The 24,927-nt window shown below is 37.8% G+C and overlaps 1 protein-coding gene across 6 annotated transcripts in view; it reads right to left on the bottom strand.

Moving 5' to 3' along the window:
* Window positions 1,870-24,927, bottom strand: part of EDEM3 (ER degradation enhancing alpha-mannosidase like protein 3) — a 74,213-nt gene continuing 51,155 nt past the window's right edge. Inside the window, exons 15-21 of one of the 6 annotated variants that reach the window (XM_021102629.1) lie at window positions 24,652-24,806; window positions 23,675-23,828; window positions 21,907-22,098; window positions 19,021-19,186; window positions 15,626-15,811; window positions 14,327-14,341; window positions 1,870-5,745 (exon numbers count right to left, since the gene is read on the bottom strand). In XM_021102629.1, coding sequence (XP_020958288.1) covers window positions 5,336-5,745; window positions 14,327-14,341; window positions 15,626-15,811; window positions 19,021-19,186; window positions 21,907-22,098; window positions 23,675-23,828; window positions 24,652-24,806 — 1,278 coding nt within the window. In that variant the 3' untranslated portion in view covers window positions 1,870-5,335. Of the gene's footprint in view, window positions 5,746-14,293; window positions 14,342-15,625; window positions 15,812-19,020; window positions 19,187-21,906; window positions 22,099-23,674; window positions 23,832-24,651; window positions 24,807-24,927 lie in introns of all 6 variants that reach the window. The other 5 variants (XM_021102625.1, XM_021102624.1, XM_021102626.1 and 2 more) reach the window with 5 other exon arrangements.

The following is a 24,927-nucleotide window of genomic DNA, read 5'->3' on the forward strand; positions in this document are numbered from 1 at the left end:
AAGGCCTCAGGTAAGACAGGAGAGTGGCTAAATGAAGAGATCAGTCCTTCTAAAGATGGCAGCGGTCTGGGGCTGCCCTTAGAACTTCATCTACTGTATAAATGGAAGGGGCTGGTTGGGAGACTGGGGAAAGGGCATTTAAGATAAGCTGGCTCACAGTGTTTGTCGGTTTGCCTCTTGACCCTAAGGTCAATGGCTTCTCCTAGAAACTTGGCAAAGATAAAGTTGGGGGGCGGGGCTCCTGTGTAGGATGTGCTTCCAGCTGCCCTAAAACTGTAGCACTGGGGTCGTGCTGGTGGTGCAAGAGTAGCAGCCAGTCCCTTGCTATTAAGTTCCTCTGTATTTGCCTAGTCTATTTAAGGGCTTTGCGAGGGAGGTTTTCGACCTTTTCAAGAAGTCCCTGTTACATCCAAAGTATTTTTTTGTATTGTTACCTGCTGTTGCTGTTGCTGAGAGAGTACCACTTCATAGGCAGCTGAGACCGAAACTGTGCGTGCTCTGACACCACAGGACTTCTCAAACATTTCTCCCACTGTCATCTGGGATGATGAGTCCATTCTTTCACAGCCGAAGAGTGCACCCCAAGCTTCCATCAGTGGACTCTCGTTGATTACCTCATTGAAGAGGTGTATGGAAACGACAGACCTCCAGGCTTATTAGGGTGAGCCGTGAGAAGCACAAGCCTTCCTAGGAGGCAGATGCTGACACTCACCAGTCTCCACCCTTAAACTGCGAGTAAAACTTCTCTCAGTATATAGACCACTTCAAGTTTGCTTTACCTAGAACAGCAACCTCCTCTTTGAAATCTTGTAAGAGAGACTGTTGGATCTTTAACTCTTTCCTGAAATAGTGGTGCATTGTTCTAAAGGCATGGAGACAGGCTGAGACTGGAGTTAATGCCCAGACAACTTGAGAATGGATGCTGCCACTTCTAAACTTCAGTCCCAGGTGGGGAAAAAGTGATCAGGTGGGAGGGCTGAGCCAAGGGTGAGCAGAAACTGAAATGGAGGTGGGAGGAGAAAGGAAGGGAGAGGGCGGCACATGGAAGGGACACGGGCTCTAGAAATAAACCAGGGCTCCCCTTCCGTGGCCCAGGCACCAGATGTGGGACTTTGAGTAAAATGCTTGAGCTTGCTCAACTCTCAGTTTGTTCATCTTTAAAGAAAGCAGTTATCAAGAAATAATACCTATTACATCTTTCAAGATATCTGTGCTCAGAAACCCTGGAACAGTGCAGATGAAAAGCATACTGTCTTAAAGTGGCTGCTAAAGGAAATGGTCTCACTGGAAATAATAGGTTAGTGTAACTTTTTATGACAATGTTCAAAGGACAATTGCTTTTATTAAATATTAGTAAACTCAAAATGTAAGCGAGGAGTTCCCATTGTGGTGCAGCAGTTATGAACCAGACTAGTATCCATGAGGTCGCAGGTTCAATCCCTGGCCCTGCTCAGTGGGTTAAGGATCTGGCATTGCCATGAGCTGTGGTGTAGGTCGCAGACACAGCTTGGATCCTGTGTTGCTGTGGCTGTGGTGTAGGCCAGCAGCTGGAGCTCCAATTTGATCCCTTGCCTGGGAACTTCCATATGCTCCAGGCGCAGCCCTAGAAAAGCAAAAAAATAAAAAATAAAAACATGTTACCAATATTGACACTTTGAAATGCTAACTCCTCTAACTCTACTCTGAGGGTCCCTGGCACTAGTTCAGGCGTGGAACTGTTCAATGTGTTTCTATACTTGCAGCTGTCCCCAGATTTACTCTCCGGGAGTAAAATGAAAATTAAAGGGAAGACAGAGTGGCAAAAAAATTTTTTAAGATATCAAAGTATAAAGATATGCAGACTGATTTTAAAAATTAAAACTAGACCAGAATATTTACATATTTTATTAAATCTTTACAATCAGTAATTATAATCAAATACACAATTATATACAAGGATTATATACATTTTGCCCAGACTTTTACATCACAGTACATAGTTTCCCTTAGAAATATGGTATACATTTATCACCAAACAATAAAATCCAACAACAGTAGTGTTACAGCACCTGTTAGTACAGACATCTTTTTCATAAATTACATCATAAGAAAATATACGGCTGTAAATTGGGCTTTTAAAAATGTCTTTTATAAAATCTGAACATACAATATTTCATTCACAGAATGTTTTTTTTTTTCTATGTTCTGACTGAAGCCTTGTGCATAAAACGACCGGTTGGAATATTTATTAAATGCCCCCCCCCCAATTATAAGCACTATTTGAATTACTTATGCTGAGCTTTCTTTATGATGAATTTGGCATGGGGTTTGGTGAGGGAACAAATGCTGGTTTTCCTATAAAAAGGGCTGTGGTGGTAATTAGAAAAAAATATCTTGACAGAGTAATTAGAGAAGTCAAATCAGAGAGTGCACAATTTTTCATTTTAATTCCTAATACTGTGGGGGAAAAAGGGAAAGTATAACGTAAAAAAAATTTTTGTTCTGAACAACAATGGTATTCTTGTTGGAAGCCTATTAAAAGTTAAAAAAGAAAAAGAACCTACCCAACAAAAGCTCTCATTCCAAACGTATCTGGTACATTACAGTTCTTTCACACCTAAACTTTATGGAGAAAGCACTGCAAATTAGGGTATGTCATTTCAATGGACTTTCCAAAGCAGAAAAAAACTATTTCTATTAGGTAAACAGGTTACGTTTTAAAACTTGAAAATACCTGAATTAAATACTTTCTCTAATATCTGATTTTAACTTTCAGATAAAATCCTTACTTGATTCCAGGTTTGTAAACATTGCATAAATCCTTCTTAGTCAAACAGTTTTATGGCTGTGGTGATCACTTCAGCTCTCTCTCTGTACAGGCAACACTTAACTGAGGTAGACCAGATGTTTCTAAAATTCAGGGTCACACAGAATCTCCTGAATCTTTAGGAAGTAAAGAAAATGCTATAAAAGGTATTTAAAAAACAAAACATTAAAAAAAAAAAAAAGCCTAATGGTATTGAAAGTTTTTAATGAACTCAAAAACAGCTTTGTGGCAGTATGTCAATTAAGAATGGAGAGAGTCAAGGACAATGTCGGAATCTGAAACTGAACATGTTACCTTCTTTTCTTAGCTAGGGAAAAATCAAGAATAACTCCTTCTGGGTGTTTTTTTTCTTCTTTTCTTTCTTCCTTCTTTTTTTTAAACGATTCATTTTCGAAACGAGTGAACAATTTGCTTCTAGACCTCAATGGCAACAGCTCCCCCTAACGGCCAAAGGAAGGGAGAGTGGCAGTAGTCTGGCTTTTCCTAGGATGCCACAAGACCTCTGCTGGACACAAAACTATGTTGTTTTGTTAACTTAGATAAGTCAGATTTAGACAACAATGGCTCTGTGCTACAAATACAAAATCAATGTACATAAGGCTCTGTAATCCAAGTTTTAAAGGAACATCTGCTCCTTTTCTCCAAGCCCCAGTCCTATGAATCAAGGCAAGTCAAGTAATTAAGCTTCAGCTATTTTGGTGGCTTTGCAATGAAGATGAACAAAGCAGTCTATCCTTCCATAGACTGTATGTATTATAGTTCTATCTTCTTACACCAAATTTCACATGCAGAGAGACTAAAAATAGCCATTTTGGTGTCAGGTTTAATTAAGGGCCAATAAAGGTCTTGTTTACTACTCTTCCCCCGCCACCCCCCCAATGTGAATTCTCTATTAGATTACTCACTGACCCAATTAAGTTTAGATGGAATTTTTGAAAGTAGCTATTTATCCCCTTGTGACAGAATGTGTTTGTTTACCTGGGATCTAAGACTGTACATGAATATACATAACTACAATACAGCACTGCTGTTCTTTTAACAGCTCCATATACAGTTTAAGTTCATCAGTACCTCAAAAACTGTTTTAAGAAAAGGTTATTATATAATGTCATGGTAAAGAAAAGGGGAATTCTCAAATATTCCTTTAGAAATGATACAGGTAACTTTGAAAATAAAATGAGTAAAGCCATGATTTCAATTACAGGGCTATCTACAGATATCAACAACAAACTTTTTAAAACTTATATGTGGCCAGCACCAGACTGCCACACACACACACACACACACACAACACACGTACACACGCTGGAGGGCCGGACTCTCATTAAACTATATGGCTGTATGTTAGTTGCTACTGTGTAAGTTTTTTACACAGATTACCAAAGACTAATTTTCAAGTCCATATCAGATGGAATACTAGTTTTTTTAAAAAAAGCAAACTTAAAAAACCATGATTCAACAGAAAATGTGACAGACTCCTTAGGTGCAACTTTAGAAATCATAGTTTCAAAGGAGGAAAATAGTAGTTACCCCAGAATTTTTAAATCACTACCACAGTTTTATCATGGCTCCCGAAGATAGAAAAATGGAACAAAATGTATTCAGATATTGGCAACACAGGCCTTGTGGCTCAAAATGCGTACTAAACATGGGATGGAGTAAGGCTGATGGCAAGAGGTAATCACCTCCAAAGAAATGAACTGGAAAAGATTTATAATTCACCCTACTAAGATATAACCTTAAGTTCCGTTTCAGAGTAGTCACAGCTTTCCCTTTGGAAGGCCCAATGGCAAGTGCATATTGCAACATTATGTTTCACCCTTGCTCCATTTTTCAAAAATATTAAGTCCTCAAATTCCACAACACAGTATATGACCTTTTTACCTGGTCCCAAGGATTAGTAACTCACTGAGAAAAGTATACTGGCTTCACCTTTGGTTTAAATGAAAAGGACATTGTTAAAAGGGAAAAGAAATCAAGTCATTTTGATCGTGTTACACAATGAAGCAAGTGAAAATGATAAGCAAAGACCGTTTTCACCGTGAATGCAGTTGCTTCATCACCACATAGGTCACTTTGAGTGTTTTTGTGAAGGCAGCATCATCGGAATGCCCGCAATACTCATCTGTGTTTTCCCCAAAGAGCCTCTAACCCCCAAAGCAAGAAAGCCGAGCTTCCTTTCATTAGAAAGAGACTCAAATTCATATTCCCCACCTCACAGTTAACTGAATCCTGTCTCTCCAGAGACTCCAGCAATCTCCTCCTGGCCTGAGGTACAGCAGGGTGGTGCATGCTGTCACCTGAGGGGGGGCTGTGAGTTTCCATTTGTGATGGGACAGTTTAAACAAGGTCAGTTCTAGCCTAACACGCTCCAGATTCCTATGATAACTCCCTCTCCCAGTCAGAACGTGGTTGCTCATCACCATACTTAAAGCCTCCCATGAGAGAGCCTGCTTAGGACCAGGGTGTCTATGAACCACAGTTTACCTTTTCTTTGGAAATACCTACCACCAGGTAGACTTTAGGGAGTCAGAGCTCATCCTTCTCCATCATTTCAAATGCTTCTATATCTTCATTCCAGTCTGCTAATATGGAGTCTATAGGCTGGACCTTCTTGCCCCAGCTGACATTAGGATTGGAATCCTCCTCAGTGTCTGACTGTTGTTCAAGTTGGTTATCTAAATCTGTACATTCACCATCCAGACGTGTCGGCTCAGGGCTTTCTGTGGGATGAGAATTCTGTTCAGAAGGAGGACCACCTGCAGCACTGTCCCTATCTGCTGGAGATGATGAGTCTGGGTGAGAGTTTGAAGAACCTTCCTCAGGAGACTCTTCATCAACTAAATCAACCTCTTGAGAACCTGATGCCATCTGTTCAGCACTCTGATTCTGAAAGTCATTTTCAGAGGATGGTTGTTCTTCATTTTCCATGTCAGGATCTGAGTAGGAAAGAAACAAACTTCATGTTACTTTTCCCCTCAAAACAGGTACTATCACACGTTCAAAAGCATACTGGTTTTGAGAATAAAGCAGAACAATAAAGATTAAAGAAAATCATGTTAATGCAGAAGGGTGAACAGGAACACTGAAGAGTAAAATATTGCCTTACAATAAAGCAATCCCATTTCTCGGTATATTCATAGACATTGTTATCCCCAGCTGGACTGCAAGATCCAGGTGGGCAGGTCAGGTGCAAAATGTGGCACTTGAAAAGTCCTTTCAAACTGAAAGGAATGACTCTAACAACTGACAAGACTGCCTTCAATGGGCAATGGTAAAGGCCGAGAAATACCTTAAACAGTATTATTAAAATGCATTTAAATTTGCAATATATGTTTAAAATTTATTAAATAGTTAAATTCAGGAAAGTGTGCACGTGAGGACATATTCAATAGAATAAATTCTAAACAGCACATACCATTGCTATATTTGAAGATAATACTCTTTTGAACAGTGAAATACACTCAGCCATGAAAATGCAGACAATACAAAATGCTGAATGATTCATGGATATTAATGTGGTTGATTAGATATTTTCATGAACACAAGAATTGAGATTATTTATAAAACTTCTACTTCATTACTGGAGGTCTATGAATTATATAATCATAAAATCCACTGGAAGGCTGGAGAGCAAGTTAAGCCTCTTGTAATGAATATATAATAAAAGCACTAGAGGCATTTTATTTAGGGCTCCTACAAGAAAGTGCTTAAAATAGCTTCAACATGCACATGCTGCATCTGCCTCAGACTCTGCAGTCAGCAAAGACCTCCCGTGTGTCCACTGTGGCAGGCACTCTGCAAGGTGCTGGGGCAAAATGAGGTAAAACCAAACACCTGACCTGCCCACCTGGATCTTGCAGTCCAGCTGGGGATAACAATGTCTATGAATAATCACACAAGTAAACAGAAAGCTCTGAGATACGCTTTATGGGGAGACTGGAAGATTTCCTTCAGAAAGTGACGCCTGAGCTGAGATTTAAAGATAAGCAGAGAAAATCTGTCAAAGAAGAAAGGGAAGGTAGACTCAGTATAAAGCCACCGAGTGTGACGGGACCACAGGAAGGTACGCAGGTATACCCTGATTAGAAACGGTACCTGAATAGGGAGGGTTAACTTAGTTCTTAGAGTGTGTGCTGGGGGAGAGGGGGCAGGGGGAGGAGTCCCCACATATACGCTCAGCTACCGAAAAGCTACATTTTAATTTGACAATTAGGGAAAGCATGGGGGGCCCTAAGAAGAGAAAGCAGCATCTGGCTGCTGGGAGTTCATTTATGCTGAGCTTATCCTAAACTGGATGGACTGAAAAATGAACAAACAAACCGAAACCTTTAAGTTTCTTTCCAGATTGTATTAATCTAGTGTAGAAGGATAGGAGAGTGCAGGGCTGTTTCATCTACTAATGAAGATTGTGCTTTTGGCAAAAAATCCCTCTTAAGGTTACATGTTATGTAATATTATTTGGAAATCTAGCTAATGAAATGGGATAAGAAAATAAAGTGTAAATACAGGAAAATAAAAGATCAAGTTGTCAGTATTTTCAGATTGTGTTGAATACCTAAACTCAAAGCACCTCAATTTTTAAAAACACTATTAAGATGATAAAAGAATTTGATAAGGAGAGTAAAAATTAAGGTAAATAGTGAAATACCAATAACTCCTCCATAGTAGGAATAACTGGTTAGAAATAAACTAAGTATCCTTTTCATAATAAAAATAAAAGCTACAAGACACAGAACTAAATTTATTAGGAAATTCTATTGTTTAATAGTGTAAAATCTCAATAAAAACATAAGATCTGCTTAAATTTATAGGTAAGTGTATGTTCCTGGATGGAAAATCTTTTTTTTTTCTTTTATGGTCTTTTTGCCTTTTCTAGGGCTGCTCCTGCGGCATATGGAGGTTCCCAGGCTAGGGGTCCAATAGGAGCTGTTGCCGCCAGCCTATGCCAGAGCCACAGCAACGCGGGATCTGAATCTCGTCTGCAACCTACACCACAGCTCACAGCAACGCCGGATCCCCAACCCACTGAGCAAGGCCAGGGATCAAACCCGCAACCTCATGGTTCCTAGTCAGATTCGATAACCATTGCGCCACGACGGGAACTCTAATATTCAACATAGTTTTAAAAGTCCTAGCCACAGTTATCAGAAGAAAAAGAAATAAAAGGAAGCCAAACTGGAAAAGAAGCAGTAAAACTGTCACTGTTTGCAAATGACATGATACTATACATAGAAAATCCTGAAGTTCCCATCGTGGTGCAGCGGAAATGAGTCTGACTAGGAACCATGAGGTTGCGGGTTTGATCCCTGGCCTTGCTCAGTGGGTTAAGGATCTGGCATTGCTGTGAGCTGTGGTGTAGGTTGCAGACGTGGCTTGGATCTGACATTGCTGTGACTGTGGCATAGGCAGGCAGCTACAGCTCTGACTAGACTCCTAGCCTGGAAACCTCCATATGCCATGGTGCGGCCCTAAAATGACAAAGACAAAAAAAAAAAAAAAATCCTAAAGATGCTACCAGAAAACTACTATACCTCATCAATGAATTTGATAGTTTCAGGATATGACATTAATACACAGAAATCTCTTGCATTTCTATATACTAACAATGAAAGATCAGAAAGAGAAACTAAGGAAACAATCCCATTTCCAACTGCATCAAAAAGAATAAAATACCTAAGGGTAAACCTACCTAAGGAGACAAAAGACCTATACTCTGAAAACTATAAGAAGGTAATGAAAGAAATTGAAGAGGACACAAACAGATGGAAAGATACACCATGTTCTTGGACTGGAAGAATCAATATTGTCAAAATAGTTATACTACCCAAGGCAGTGTACAGATTCAATGCAATCCCTATCAAATCACCAATGGCATTTTTCACAGAATTAAACAAATTTTAAAATTTGTAAGGAAATACTAAAGACTCCAAATAGCCAAAGCAATCCTGAGAAAGAAAAACTGGAGCTGGAGTAATTAGCCTCCCTGACTTGACTACTCTACAAAGCTACAGTCCTCAAGACTGTATGTTAGTGGCACAGAAATCAGAAATATAAGTCAATGGAATAGGATAGAAAGCCTAGATATAAATCCATGCACCTATGGTTATTTAATCCATGACAAAGGAAGCAAGAGTATACAATGGAGAAAAGACAGTCTGTGAAGGGAAAACTGGACGGCTGAATGTAAAAGAAAGAGATTAGCACATTCTCTTACCATATACAGAAATAAACTTAAAACAGATTAAAAGACCTGTATGTAAGACCAAATATTACAAAACTCTTAGAGGAAAACATAGGCAGAACACTCTTTGACATAAATCACAGCAATATCTTTTTTTGTTTGTTTTTTTAGGGCCACACCTGCAGCCTATGTAAGTTCCCAGGCTAGGGGCTGAATCAGAGCTGCAGCTGCTGGCCTACACCACAGCCACAGCAATGCCAGATCCAAGCCATGTCTGTGACCTACACCACAGTTCATGGCAACACTGGATCCTTAACCCACTGATTGAGGCCAGGGATTAAAACCTGCATTCTCATGGCTACTAGTCAGGCTTGTTACCAGAGCCACAATGGGAATTCCACAGCAGTATCTTTGAATCCACCTCCTAATGAAAATAAAAACAAAAACAAACAAATGAGACCTAATTAAACTTAAAAGCTTTTGCACAGCAAAGGAACAAAACATAAGCAAAGCAAAAAGACAAACCCACAGTATAGGAGAAAATACTTGAAAATGAAGTGACCAGCAAGGGATTAATCTCCAAAATATACAAACACCTCATGAAGCTTAATATCAAAAAAGCAAAACAACGCAATCAAAAAATGGGCAGAAGATCTAAATAGACATTTCTCCAAAGCAGACAGAGGCCAAAAAGCACATGGAAAGATGCTCAACATCACTGATTATCAGAGAAATGCAAATCAAAACCACAACGAGTATCACCTCATATTGGACGGAATGGCCATCATCAAAAGGTCTACAAACAATAAATACTGGAGGGCGTATGGAAAAAAAGGAACCTTTCTACACTGTTGGTGGGAATGTACATTGGTACAACCACTATGGAAAACAGTATGAGTTTCCTTAACTTAAAAACATAACTACGATATGATCCAGTGATCCCACCCTTGGGCGTATATTCAGAGAAAACTATAAAGATACATGCTCCCTCCTGTTCATTACAGCACTGTTTACAAAATGTCCAGGATATGAAATTAATACACAGAAATCTCTTGCATTTCTATATACTAACAATGAAAGATCAGAAAGAGAAACTATGGAATATTACATATGTGTGTATATATGTGTGTATATACACATAGAATATTAATAACAAAGATCAGAAAGAAACTATGAAACATTATATGTGTGTATATATAATAGAATATAACAGAATATATTAGAATATAATGGTATAGAATATTACTATATACACTATTATATATATTAAAATGATATATAATAGACTATTACAGAGCTATAAAAAATGAAATAATGCCATTTATAGCAACATGAATGGAACTAGAAATTATCATACTAAGTCAGTCAGAGAAAAAGAAATACCGCATGATATCTCTTAAAAGTGGAATCTTAAAAAAAAGATGCAAATGAACTTATTTACAAAACAAACAGATTCACAGATTTCAAAAACAAACTCACGGTTACCAAAGGGGAAAGGTGAGGGGGAAGGATAAACTAGGAGTTTGGGATTACAACGAGGACTTACTGGCACAGGGAACTCTACTCAATTTTCTATAATAACCTACATGGGAAAGGAATTTGAGAAAGGATGGATATATGTATAACTGAATTACTTTGCTATACATCTGAAACTAACTCAACATTGTAAATCAACTACACATTAATTAAAAAAAATAGCAAACTATTTTATTATTGGCACAAGAATAAGCAAATAGATCAGTGAAAAAGAAAAGCCAGTCCAAAAACAAATCTAATATATAAGAATATCTGATATACAGCAAAGTGGCAACAATGAGCTAAATAAAAATGGCATTTGGAGAAGTTCAAAAAGGAAGAAAGAATCTACCACACAGCTACAAATCTTCATTCTAAGGTGCTGTTATCACAGCATGCAGTATTATAGCCCTTAGAGTGTAAGGCTACGTCATTAAATTCATGGTGTATCAGAAACACAGGAAGCAAAAAAATAAAGAAAATCTCAAGATACAAAGAAAAGTACTGGAGTTCCCGTTGTGGCGCAGTGGTTAACGAATCCGACTGGGGACCTTGAGGTTGCGGGTTCAGTCCCTGCCCTTGCTCAGTGGGTTAACGATCCGGCGTTGCCGTGAGCTGTGGTGTAGGTTGCAGATGCGGCTTGGATCCCATGTTGCTGTGGCTCTGGTGTAGGCCAGTGGCTACAGCTCCGATTGGACCCCTAGCCTGGGAACCTCCATATGCTGCAGGAGTGGCCCAAAGAGCAAAAAGCCAAAAAAAGAAAAGAAAAGTACTAAATGTTTTTTTGTTTGTTTGTTTTGTTTTTTTTTTGCCACACCTGAAGCCTATGGAAGTTCCAGGGCTAGGGATCGAGCCTTCACCACAGCTGTAACCAGTCACAGCAGTGACATCGGATCCCTAACCCAATGAGCCACAGGGAACTCCAAAAGTACTAAGCTTTAATAATAAGATGACAAGGGGATCTTAGCAGAGACTTAGCAGTGGATATTCTACAATCATTCATTCATCCAGCATTTACTGAAAGCAACGGATACAGATCTAAGAAGCAGGTGAGGAAGTATAATGTAAAATAAATAACATTCCACTATATTAAGATGTCCTTAAATTTTATCTTCGAGAATAAGAGAGAATTTCGTAAAGAGGACAGCTCGGTCTTTAGGATGGCTAAATGTTCTAAAAGAGGAAACAGTCATGGGATTGACAAGGCATTTCTAAAGAGGGAAGAGATGTGCCAATGCGAAAGTGCAGGAGAAAACCTGCTGTAGCTGAAGAGAAGCCCAGTTGGTTAAGCATTCATCTGCTAACAAGAAAGTTCCGGTTGCCCCCTTTCCAAGCAAAGATTCCACCTGCTTACACACTAGATTTTTCTCCTCCGAACAAATCCTTTCCAATAGCAATCTAAGTTCTACAGATCACCCAATCAAGTTCAGTGGAGGATAATCTTGGGAAAAGCAACTCTGCCAGACTTAAATCTTGAGCAGTTCACACATAGGACCTTTCTTTTCTTTCCCCCATTTTTGCTGTCTGCTTCCCCCAGATAGACACAAATAGAGGAGTAGCCCTGAAAATATCTGTCTATAGCTGTTAAGGCACTGGAAGTCTCCAATGTAAACTACAAGTGTGACAATGCATTGAAACTTTAAAATGCTGATTTTTTTCCCCCTTGAGAAATACTGTGAGAAAAGGCAACGGAATCTTAATTGTAAACTGTTTCTATTTGAATCAAAAGGTAAAAACACAGTGTGTTTTGTTTCTGGACACAGGGTGGGAATTATTAAGTACCTTTACAAACTCTGGAAATTTCAGAAAGATGGGACATATGACAGAGATGACATTAACACTTTTGTGATAACTTTTTTTTGGCCATGCCCACGGCATGTGGAGGTTCCCGGGCTGGGGAATGAACCCATGTCACAGCAGCAACCCAAGCCACTGCAGTGACAATGCCAGATCCTTAACCCACTGTACCATAAGGGAATTCCTAACTTAACTTTTAGAAGTATGACTGGTTTGACCCAAAGAAGCAGCATTTCCACCTGATGCTTTATTTCCAGAGAAGAATGTGTAATAATGTATCTGGACATTTTTGCTAGCAGATAGGACTATTTGCCGGTATTTCTATATTAATGGCTGGGACTTATCATCAGAACTAGAAGGTGGGAGTGGGAGTGGGGGCTTGTTCTGGGCTGTTTTCCATATTAATATGTGGGAAGAAGTGCTCAATTAAAATTGTGTGACTTTTTAAGGGAAATATGTATCTGTGGAATAAAATTTTATTTTTAGGAAGGGCAATTTGGAGGACATTTTATCATTCAGATTTTAACGATGCTATTATTTGGTGTACTTATATAACCCAACCTAGTACCTTTGATGGCATAAGATGGCCAGATGCAGAGCTGGGAGATGATGAAAAAGGGTGCCTTCTTACTCTTGCTCAGTGTTTCTCAAAACATAGCTGAGTGCAATTAACTGGGATGCTTGTTTAAAATTTCAGACTCTGGAGTTCCCGTCGTGGCGCAGCGGTTAACGAACCCAACTAGGAACCAGGAGGTTGCGGGTTCGGTCCCTGCCCTTTCTCAGTGGGTTAAGGATTCGGCGTTGCCGTGAGCTGTGGTGTAGGTTGCAGATGCAGCTCGGATCCCGCGTTGCTGTGGCTCTGGCATAGGCCAGTGGCTACAGCTCCGATTCGACCCCTAGCCTGGGAACCTCCATATGCCGCGGGAGCGGCCCAAGAAATAGCAAAAAGACCAAAAAAAAAAAAAAAAAAAAAAAAAAAAGAGAAAAAAAATAGTAGTTAAAATTTCAGATTCCTGGATTCCCTTCTCGGCTTTCGCCAGAGGCATGAGGTTCAATCAACTCATTCCTGGGCAAGGTCATACGATCGCCACTGGAACCTACACTTCTAACAAGTACATCCGCTGATTCTGATGCTGAAGAGAAATGCTGATGCAGGCGGTAACTGACACAGGACAAATTAATGATGACCACTACCGACATTAACTTATAATATTTTCCTAAGTGAAGAAAGTAGTTGATTTATTAATAAAACTATTATCATTGATTTTTGTTACTCTGATAAATATTAACAATTATACTATAACTTGTTACTGATTTAGTTAATAATGCTGTACAGCTCTTGAAAAAGCTTTATAAAAAGAGGAATTTTTTAGGACTTTTTGTCAAAAGATCACTACACAACAGAATCACAGTTCAAAAAATTGATAGAGTACCAAAGCTTTTTTAAAAATATAATTTTAAAAAGCCTTTTTACGACAAGTTCCTTAAGGGAATACTGTTGTATTGTTTAGACTTTTTTTAAATAGTAGAACTAATCTTTTCTCATATCCTTTCTCTAGTATGGGAAACACATGCTTTACCACAATCTCACAGTCCTAATCCCCACACACCCCTATACACATATGGGTTTTTAAAACAAGTGGATATTTTAAATATTTGACAACTGTATTCAAATAAAAAGCGAGATCAAAAATAATACATGCATAACAACATCTTTTTGTTAGAGTGACTTGTGTGTATTTGGACTAGTGAATTAACTTCTTAAATGAGATATTTAATTCATAGGATTTGTTATGACAGGATCAATAAATTATCATTATGGGACAGCTGACTAGACATGAAAATAATCTAATTACATTAAATCGGATATTATCATGGTAGCCACTGAAACTATATATATATATGTGCACACACAGGCATGTATATACATGTATATATACACATACACATATACATATATAATTTAAGGTTCATCAATGCGAGATACTTACTACTATTAATAATGTAGCTTGGAATCATTTTACCTTTTAATATTGCTGCTGAAATTCCAATGGTAGCACAAAATAGGGGGGGAAAAAGCAAAGGCATTAAAGAGTTACATGGATAATATTTGCCTGTGTTTGATGTGCCTAAATGCATATAATACAGGAAAGAAGATCTGAGGTGAAAAAAGGGTTCCAAAAAAAAAAAAAGAAAGCGGCACACCGGAGGATTTAAGAAGATCAGAAATCCTTTCTCTTCTGTTCTGTTTCTATTTATACATCCTTACATACATAAATACTCACTCTCCATACTGCTTAAATAATTGACATCTGGATGAATCTCCAAGAAGAACAAAGTAATATGAGAAGAAAAGACAAAACACTGTTTTGGCTAGCACTAGATTATTGCTAAACTTTCGTTGTTGTTGTTCCACTTGGAAATTATACTGAATTGAACTGAATCAGTTTCCTACACATCTGGAAAACAAACATCCCAGGGGACTCAACAACCCTGTACAAATTATACAATGTATCCATGTAAGGGGGATGGGAGGAGTAGTGCTCTCTACAGGTGTCTCCAGGAGATTAGAAAGGCTGCTGTCACAAGCAGGATCCAGTCTATGTCTGATGGTGCACTTTCCCTCATTTCTCCTCGATCCCTAGGAGTGAAACTATGAAGAATACTAGAAAGACCTTGGATTTGTACAGTAATTTGGGCTTCAAAGAGCTTTTCAAATTACTAACAAATGTCTTGGCCTAGAGAGGACTATATACTCATCAATTAAGGTGTCCTATCTTGTTCTTCAGGAACCAGTCCTGTGTGACTCTTGTAACTTATAAATATCTAAGTGATAAACTTAGGTCTCAGTGGAGAGAAACTGCTAGATTTCTGTTGCCTCCACCAAGACAGCGGTCATTTGATTAGGGGGGACCTGGTGAAACCCGACTATTATATTGTATATATATAACCCCATTCTGTACAATCTCTCTTTATTCTTTGTAAAAGAAAAGTATGATGTATCATCGGCAAGGCTGAATGGTGAACATTTGTGGTTGTTAAAAATGACTCTCAATGTAATCTCTTGTATTTTAATCACTGGGCAGAATCATAGCCAAAATTATGAATTACATATAAAATATTCTAAAAACATTCTAACTCAATAAACATAGCAAAATAAATGTTTTACTCCAGTTATTTCCAAAAAAAAATATTTTGACACCATCTTCTAAAATGTTACTTCTTTTGTCAGCGAACCATAAATAATCTTTTTGTAACTCGTTTTTGTTATTGGATTAGTAAAATTGATGCTCAACTGAAATTAAATGATTTTTCACTCTTACCTCGATCTTTTGCTTTGTCAGAAAGGAGCACCTCTACCTCCTCATATTCCCGCATGGCATCCAATATGATACTTCCTTCTTTACTGAATAAAAACAGCATGGGGATCTTGATGTCATCCGTGTCCTTTCCATCACCTGCCATCTGGAACAGAGGGGCAGTATCACTGCTGCTCCCCTCGTTGTCATCTAGCCAGGAAACCAACACAGCGAACATTAAAAGTTCATCCATTAAAAGGGTCTGCCAACCAATCTCTACTATTTTTTACCTGTTGATGGCATTAATTTTATGTATCAAGAATCATAAAAACAATCATACTTTTGGGGCCTACTAATTCTACCTCCTAGAAATGTATCCTGAGGAACTAATTTGAAAGAAGTAATGTGATCTATGCCTGAAAAAGTTTACTGGAGTGCTTTGTATAATTGTTAACAAGTGTAAACTGTTATAAGTAACTTATAATGAACTACTTGAGGGAACTCCCAGAAAAAACAAAATGTTATTATTAAATAAAAAGAACACAAAATTCTATGATTATGGAAAAACCTAAAAATGGAAAAATTCAAAGATCTGAATTACAATGATGGAACTATCAAATTTTATTGTTTAAGATTTCCTCTAATGGCATTATATTGTTTTACCAAACTACAAACTGACAATTCATTTTACATATATATATATATATGTATATATATATATATATATATATATTTTTTTTAGGGCCGCACTTGCGGCATATGGAGGTTCCCAGGCTAGGGGTGGAATCAAAGCTGTAGCCATTGACCTATGCCACAGCCACAGCCACATCAGATCCGAGCCACGTCTACCAACCTACACCACAGCTCATGGCAGTGCCAGAGCCTTAACCCACTGAGCAAGGCCAGAGATTGAACCTGCGTCCTCATGGATGCTAGTCAGATTTGTTTCTGCTGAGCCACAATGGGAACTCCCGACAATTCTTTTTAATATACTGTTCACAAGGAATAATTATGACTAGTGTTTTTTCTCTATAAATTAAATGAAACACTATTGTGATTTTACACCAGTTAAATAATAGTACGAGGACTGCTAAATACTGTTTTACTGGTGATGCTAGTTGTGCACAGCCCTAAGCTCACACACCAGTCTCCCTGGAGAATCTGCCTGTCCCTTCTCAGCAAGTCTGCCTGGACAGCCCTGCCAAGTGGGGAATACCATGTAGAACCCACGCCCTTAGCAATAACTCACTAGACTAAGCATGGCTACCTGGCCCTCAGTCTCTCTGGGCAACCTGGAAATGGCACGCAGAAAGACTTTCAGTTAACAGTAGATAGAGAGCCAGTTAAGTAACACAGACTCATGGCTTAGGTTGCAATTTGGGAATGGCCATTTTAGAACTGAGAGTGAGAGGCGAAGAGAGAGCCGCCTGGTAAGAAGTTGCAGAATGAAGCAGAACTGCAAAGAGTTGCAGAGAAGAGGGCCCAGAGATAAGAGATGTGAAAAACGCTAGCAATCATGGTTCTTGTTGATTTTTAGTTCCCAATTCTACTTCTCAGAGCACTCAGTTGTATTTCTCATTCTTGGGTTCAATGAAATTAATCCACTTCCATATAGTAAACAAACCTGCCTCCTAAACCAGCTTAAATAAATTGTCTCTTGCAGCCACATTATTTCTAAAATAATTTGTACTTCCAGCGCTTGCAATAAAAAACAAAACAAAGTCCTAAATTCCTCATTTACACACAAAGTCCTAAATTCCTCATTTACACACAATTAAAACACACAATTAAAACACACCAGTAAAAATCAAACAAAATGCTTCATTAGAAACAAAAAAACTTAGAGGAAAGAAGTTACAACACAAAGTTTCCATTTGAAAGTTAAATTTTTTGAAAATAAGGATCACTGGCTCTTATTTACTGACCCATGGAACTCAGTATAGGACTTTGTGACTAATAGCTACTAATGAAAACATTTGATTCGGAGGGAAAATCTATTGCACGTGCGTTCCAGACTTTTTTTTATGTTTTTAAAGTCTCAGTAAGAGATGTTAAAAGGGATAGCGATGGCAAGCTATTGAATCCGTCAATAAAAACAACCTCAGTATGGAAAACAGCTAAGGATCAAGAGATGATTTAAATCGGGCATCAGCAAACTTTTTCTATACCTGGCCAAAGAGAGACTCTTCTCTGCTTTGTTATTCGCTGGTGCAACCACTCAGCTCCGCCACGGTACCCTGAAGTGGTCCTGGACAGCATGTGAACAACCTGACAGGCTGTGTTCTAATACTTTTCTTTACAAGGACAGGCAGTGAGCTGAATCTGGCATACAGGCTGTAGTTTGCCAACCACTGATTTAAGTAAGTATTAGGAGAAACTCTGCCTAATAGCTAATGAAATTTATATATTCATTAAATCAACTTTGGAGTGCTCATTTGGGATAAGCAAGCGGAATAGTAAATAATTTCTCACTGAAGTAAACCTACTATTTTAAGTCTCTTATTAATTTTACTTATCCTGAATTCAAAAAAGGAAATCTATCCTAATTAGAACACAAAGTGGATTTCCCCTGTGAGATAAACTATTCAGAAGAACTAGCCTCACAAAAAGGAAGTAACCTTAGATCTTCCAGTTCTGTTTACTCGAAGCATAGAAAAATATGTATTTTCCCTGATAGTCATGGCCTGCTTGTCATGATATCAGTGATTTTTAATGAAAAATAAAAAAGCAAACGCACTGGCTGAAAAACTTGGGTAAAAAAATGATTTGAAGTTTGTGAGTTCAGTGGAAAAAGACTGAAGGAGATAAAAATTTGCTACTGCTCATATCTATGATATGTCAGTTATCTTAAGAAATTTTATACATCTTATTTTCAAACTTTACAACCACCTAAAAGATATTTATTACCATGTTAGCTGGAGCTCAGAAAATATCCTATTGAATAAACAGATAAAGAAACTAAAGCTGGGCCACGGTTGTACCATGATTTTGTGGCCGAGCCAGGAACTGCACCCCCATGTGTCTGACTCCAGAGCCCACATATTTGTGGAAGAATGGATATTTTCCGTGGCTTCTTGCTGGAAGTGACAGGAGGTAATTTGTCCTTAAGGGGTTTTGGATCTCGTGGGCATTTTCGTATCCATGGTATTGGGTGTTTTTACCATTCACCCTACCACACCTTCACACCTGACCCTAAATACTTTCCTAGGCATGAATATACAGAAACCCAAATCTAGACTTTCAAACAAGAAATGAGATATACACAAACGGCTAAGAGAGTCATGGGATTACTGACCCATTATGCTATCTAGTGAAGTAAAAATGATATGGCAAACTCTTTGATATAATTTTGGAAAACTAAAAGGTGAAATCCTAAAAACTACCTCTTGGTCAACACAATGACATGGAGGATGACTTACCAATAACAATGCCACCAATGGCTCCAGCGTTCTGGATGTTGCGTGCCTTTTCTGCAAACATGCACTGTCCTCTCTGTATCAGGGCAATTTTCCCCATCACTGCCTCGGGGTTAGTAAGCTCTGAGCAGCCATTGTATGGTTTACTACTTGCAACAAATCCTCTTGTCTGTCAGAAATAAAAGTAACTTAGTCTTTTATCTTCTGAAATCACTACCTCGTCATTAAAATTCAATATCTAGAGTTTTAAGTAGACCTCATTGCTTTTCTAATGATAATATAGCCAATAGATATTTAGCATTAATTTTTGTTGTAAACATTTTGCATACCACACAGTACCCAACCAATATTCCTCTTGTGCTTTGCAGTTTGTAAAGCATTTTTACATAAATTATATATAAACCAGCTTTTTGTAATGACTCTGAGCGAAATAATACAGATAATATTTTCATTTTGCATATGGAGAAACTGAAGTTCAGGTTACATAATTTGCTTAAAGACACACTGTTATTAGTAAGTGGTAGAGCTGGAACCTGTCGGCAGATTCACTACATACCCACACCCCCACATACAACAGCTGAAATCATTTTTAAGCCATCATTGGTGACCAGAATTTTTTTTTTTTTTTTTTTTGCTTTTTAGGTCCACACCTGTGGCATATGGAAGTTCCCAGGCGAGGGGCTGAGTCAGAGCTGCAGCTGCCAACCTATATCACTGCCACAGCAACAAGGAATCCAGCTGCGTCTGGGAACTACACCACAGCTCATGGCAATACCAGTTCCTTAATCCACTGAGCAACGCCTGAGATCAAACCCACATCCTCATAGTTACTAGTCGGGTTTGTAACCTGCTGAGCCACAATGGGAACTCCCAGAAAATTTTTTGAAAGAGGAAAAAAATGGGTTTAGCCTACATGAATCTGCAAGCAGTTCTTCTTGCTAGAACAATTAAATTCACCAAGGAATTTATTTTAAAGATGTGAGTGTAAAGATGTTTTAAGGTCGTTCTCTCTCCTAGAATATAAACTCTGAGGGCACGGATCTTCAATGGTTTTTGTAAACTTGATATATAACAAATACCTAAAGTACTGCCTAGAATAAGAGTTGTTGATGGATGAATCAACTATAAACCCACACAGCTTTTAAATACACACTAGAAAAAGTTTAAATTAGGGATAACAGAGTTCAAAGACCATTGGCTTTAGGTTATTAGGATACTTGGGTTCTGGTCTAGTAGCGAGCTTTGCTAGCAGTTAGTCGGATGAACTGGTGAACGGCTCAGCTATGTACGTCTTTGTCTCCTATGTTAAAACTAAGAGGACTGAGTGGCTGAGTGTTTTCCAGTTCTGCCCAGTAGAACCTCAGCATCTGATGCTCTCCTCAGCCACTTGTTCTGAGCACCTCTGCTTTTTCTCTACACTAAACCTCTTAGATTTGTGTTCAAAGAAAGGTTCCAGTAGTTGGAAAGTTTGAAAACCATTTTTAGACAAATTAAAGGCACTGAATTAGAGAACAGACCAGGAATTTGACAGTATCTGAACATTTTATGTAAAATTCTATAAACATATTATATATGTAAGTTATGACAATATTTTCAAGATATGCTTTTAATTTTAATATACTTTAATCTGGGAGATTGAATATTTAGGTGTTTTAAATAAGTTAAAACCATTAAATTAGAAAAGAGACTAAGAAATCAGACAATACCAGTCTCCCAAAGCAATAGAAATAAGAGCAAAAATAAACCAATGGGACCTAATCAAACTGAAAAGCTTTTGCACAGCAAAGGAAACCAAAAAGAAAACAAAAAGGCAACTTACAGAATGGGAGAAGATAGTTTCAAATGATGCAATGGACCAGGGCTTAATCTCTAGAATATATAAGCAACTTATACAACTCAAAAGCAAAAAAGCCAATCAACCAATGGAAAAATGGGCAAAAGACCTGAATAGACTGTTCTCCAAGGAAGATATACAGATGGCCAGCAAATACATGAAAAAATGCTCAACATCGCTGATTATAAGAGAAATGCAAATCAAAACTACCATGAGATACCACCTCACACCTCACACCAGTCAGAATGGCCATCGTTAATAAGTCCACAAATAACAAGTGCTGGAGGGCTGTGGAGAAAAGGGAACCCTCCTGCACTGTTGGTGGGAATGTAAACTGGTACAGCCACTATGGAGAACAGTTTGGAGATACCTTAGAAATCTATACATAGAACTTCCATATGACCCCGCAATCCCACTCTTGGGCGTATATCCGGACAAAACTCTACTTAAAAGAGACACATGCACCTGCATGTTCATTGCAGCCCTATTCACAATAGCCAGGACATGGAAACAACCCAAATGTCCATCAACAGATGACTGGATTCGGAAGATGTGGTATATATACACAATGGAATACTACTCAGCCATAAAAAAGAATGACATAATGCCATTTGCAGCAACCTGGATGGAACTGGAGACTCTCATACTGAGTGAAATGAGTGAGAAAGACAAAGACAAATACCATATGATATCACTTATAACTGGAATCTAATATCCAGCACAAATGAACATCGCCACAGAAAAGAAAATCATGGACTTGGAAAAAAGACTTGTGGCTGCCTGATGGGAGAGGGAGGGAGTGGGAGGGATCAGGAGCTTGGGTTTATCAGACACAACTTAGAATAGATTTACAAGGAGATCCTGCTGAGTAGCATTGAGAACCATGTCTAGATACTCATATTGCAACAGAACAAAGGGTGGGGGAAAAAATGTATACATGTAAGGATAACTTGATCCCCTTGCTGTACAGTGGGGAAAAAAAAATTAAAAAAAGAAATTAGACAATACTTAATATTTAAATTCAATTTCAAAAAGCATATTCTAAGTGTACATACCTCTTTATGTTTAGAGAGATCAAGCCCAAACTGAGCTGGTCCAGCAGTTAATACTACTCGGCCAAAAAATGGGTGGGAAACAATTTGTACAGCTCGTGGAGGCAGCTGCTGTTCTTTCTGTTGCTGACTTGATAATTCAATCATCTCCTGCATGAACCTCAAACCATCTTCAGCATCAATTGAACTAGCAGCCTAGGAAAGAAAGAGATTAATTTTATCTTTTCTTTCTAGAAACTTTTAACTTTTTGACTTCTTAAATATTGCTGCACTATGATTTGTACCCCCAAATCTCTTCTTTCTGTTTTCGGTCACTAACAAATATTTATGGCCTTATTTGTTCTCAAAAATATTACTTCTGGAAATATTTTCTGAATATATTATCTGTAATTTTTATCAATGTCCCTTTCACTGTTCCATAAACCACTTTTGATACCAATTGAGAACTGGACTTCCACCAAATGCTTAAATGCTCAACTTTGCTTATTTTCTCCACTGGTTGCCCTTTTAAGGAATAAACCTCATACCTGACTCATACGCTCAGTCTTCGAAATTACGAACCAACAACCAGATTAAATATAAAAGATCAGTATCAGGCACCTATTATATCTCAGCACTTGTCTAGGCCTGGGGACATAGTCTTCTACTTTAAGAAGTTTGAATCTAGAGGAGGGATTTGCAAAATTAGAGCTGGGTTTCAGAGCTAAATTCAGAATCAGGATTATATACATATACTTAAGAAGTCATGCCCACAAAGATGATAGTGGAGCTTATAGAAATAGACGGCACTGCTGAAGAAGAGTATAGAACAAAAAAGATACGATTCCAATTTTTCAGTTGTGCCTACATTGAGTGGTTATACCAAGAAGAGAAGAGCTGCAAAACAATCTACAAAATAATGAACAGACAAGTGGAAAGATGTTGCTGGAATGCCCTGGGAACCAAGAAAGGGGTATGTTTTAAAAAGAGGCCAGTCATTAGTTACATAAAGTTCAATCATAGAAGCGTTAAGGGGCAGTGGCTGGCAATTCTGTCACCGGTGACCTAAGTGGAAGCGACGTCATGAGCGATGTCACTCCCGCTGCTGGAGAGTGAAGACAAGCATAAGGAAGCAGACCAGAGACTCCTTAGGGAAGGATGGATGTGGCAAGAAAGAGATGAGATAGAAACCTGAGGGGAGGGCGAGGTAGTGGGTAGGTTGGATCCAAGATTAAGAGATATCTGAATATGGTTACAGGTTGACATTTCTCAAACTGTGTATTTTTCTCAGAATTAATGTAGTAATAAAGTGGATAATGTACAGGCCTCAGGTTATCAAAACTTTTAAAGCAAAAATCAATAAAAATTTCCCGAAGAGGCATGTTTCCTAGGTATAGACAAACAAATGCAAATTTTGATTTCTATAATGAATAAAATACTTAAGATTCAGCAGCTCTTTAGAAACTAAAATAGTGTAAAAACTAATCATTAGCTTTTAAGATTATGTTCTAAATAAAATAGTGGAAAGACAAGGGACTGAGAAAACGTGAGTCCTGCATCTGACCATATTAATGTAAGAAAACTACCGAACCTATTTCTGACTTTCTTGCTTTATACTATAAAGAGGTTGAATCAGATGCTTTCCAAGATACTTCCAAGTCCTAAAGTTTTGATTCTCTACCTTTAACTCAAACATTTAAAGTTTTTAAAAAGCCGAATGTCATTATCTTATTAAAGCTAAAGAGACCAAAAAGGACGGAGATGGTATCTAATTAGCATAGCAATGTCTTACTTGGATTGCATGTTGAACCAACTGGACTCTCCCGTCTTTGAGGTGAATCAAACTCACCCCCATCTTCTTCAAGATTTCTAAATGCTCAGGGTTAGTGGCCATGAAATCTCTGGCTCTCAGAGGGGGTTTAGCTCCACTCCTGAAACTCTCCTCTCTGCTAAAAGTAATTATAGGCAAGGCTTAAAAAACTACAAATCAGAATTGTGGAAAAACCTAAGGCAAACATTAAAAAATGCTACTACATATATGCAAAGTTGCTAGTCTGAAACTAGTGAAAAATGGAGTAACTGGAAACTGTTATTTACCTACATACAACAGGTTTTTAATAAGTAGTACTGCTTTCAAATATATTTCATAGTTACAAAAGTCTGTATCTATAAGGCAGTATTAGTCAACAGTATTATAACTATCCGAAGGTACAGAACATGCTGGCTTAGGGATTTGTTACTATTTATTTCTGCCCCCCCCAAAAAACAGAGGTACAAAATAATACTTATGTCAGTGAATGATAACATTCACTTAAAAACATTTTTAAAAATTTCCTAGTAATGGCTTTTCTGAAGTAACTATCTAGAAGAAAATGAATACCTTAAGGCAAAATTTTTTATTTAACAACCAAGTACCTTATCAAAAAATCAAATCAAGACATTTTATTTTTCCTATACAGAAACTACACATAAAAGGAAAAATATTTTCTACAAATACAAGACATGGAAATATTTGATGGAATGCTCCTTGGTTCATTAAACAAAAGAGAAATAGAAAATTTCCATAATAATAAAAAGACATTATTGCAGAATAAACTTTGTTATCTAACTTTACTAGCCAATAATTTTAATTTTAATCAGTGGTAAGTACATACCTCAATATTTTTGATCTAAGTGAATATTTTCTTGGCTGTTACATGTTCCTTATGTTCTCTGTCATTTACTAAGAATTAACTTTGAAATTAACAAAAATAAAATAAGACATCTTACACTCTGATGATGCCTCTAGGACAGCTCTTGTCCACCACATTTTTCAAGGGTTCACGAATGCTCTGAGCATACAATGGATCATTAGGGAAGAGAATCTGAGTGTTTGGACAAGTCCAGTCAAAATTACTATCATCCAGTTCTGTATAGTCTGAAGTCTAAAAATATAAAAGAATGTTATGTAAATAAAAACAATTACTTAACATTATAGTTTGTTCAAAGGAGACATGAAGGGAAATGTGAGCATACAGAGAACGCAATAAAAGAAAACAAAGTAAG

This window comes from Sus scrofa, chromosome 9, assembly GCF_000003025.6.
Source record: "Sus scrofa isolate TJ Tabasco breed Duroc chromosome 9, Sscrofa11.1, whole genome shotgun sequence".
Classification (NCBI taxonomy): Eukaryota; Metazoa; Chordata; class Mammalia; order Artiodactyla; family Suidae; genus Sus; species Sus scrofa.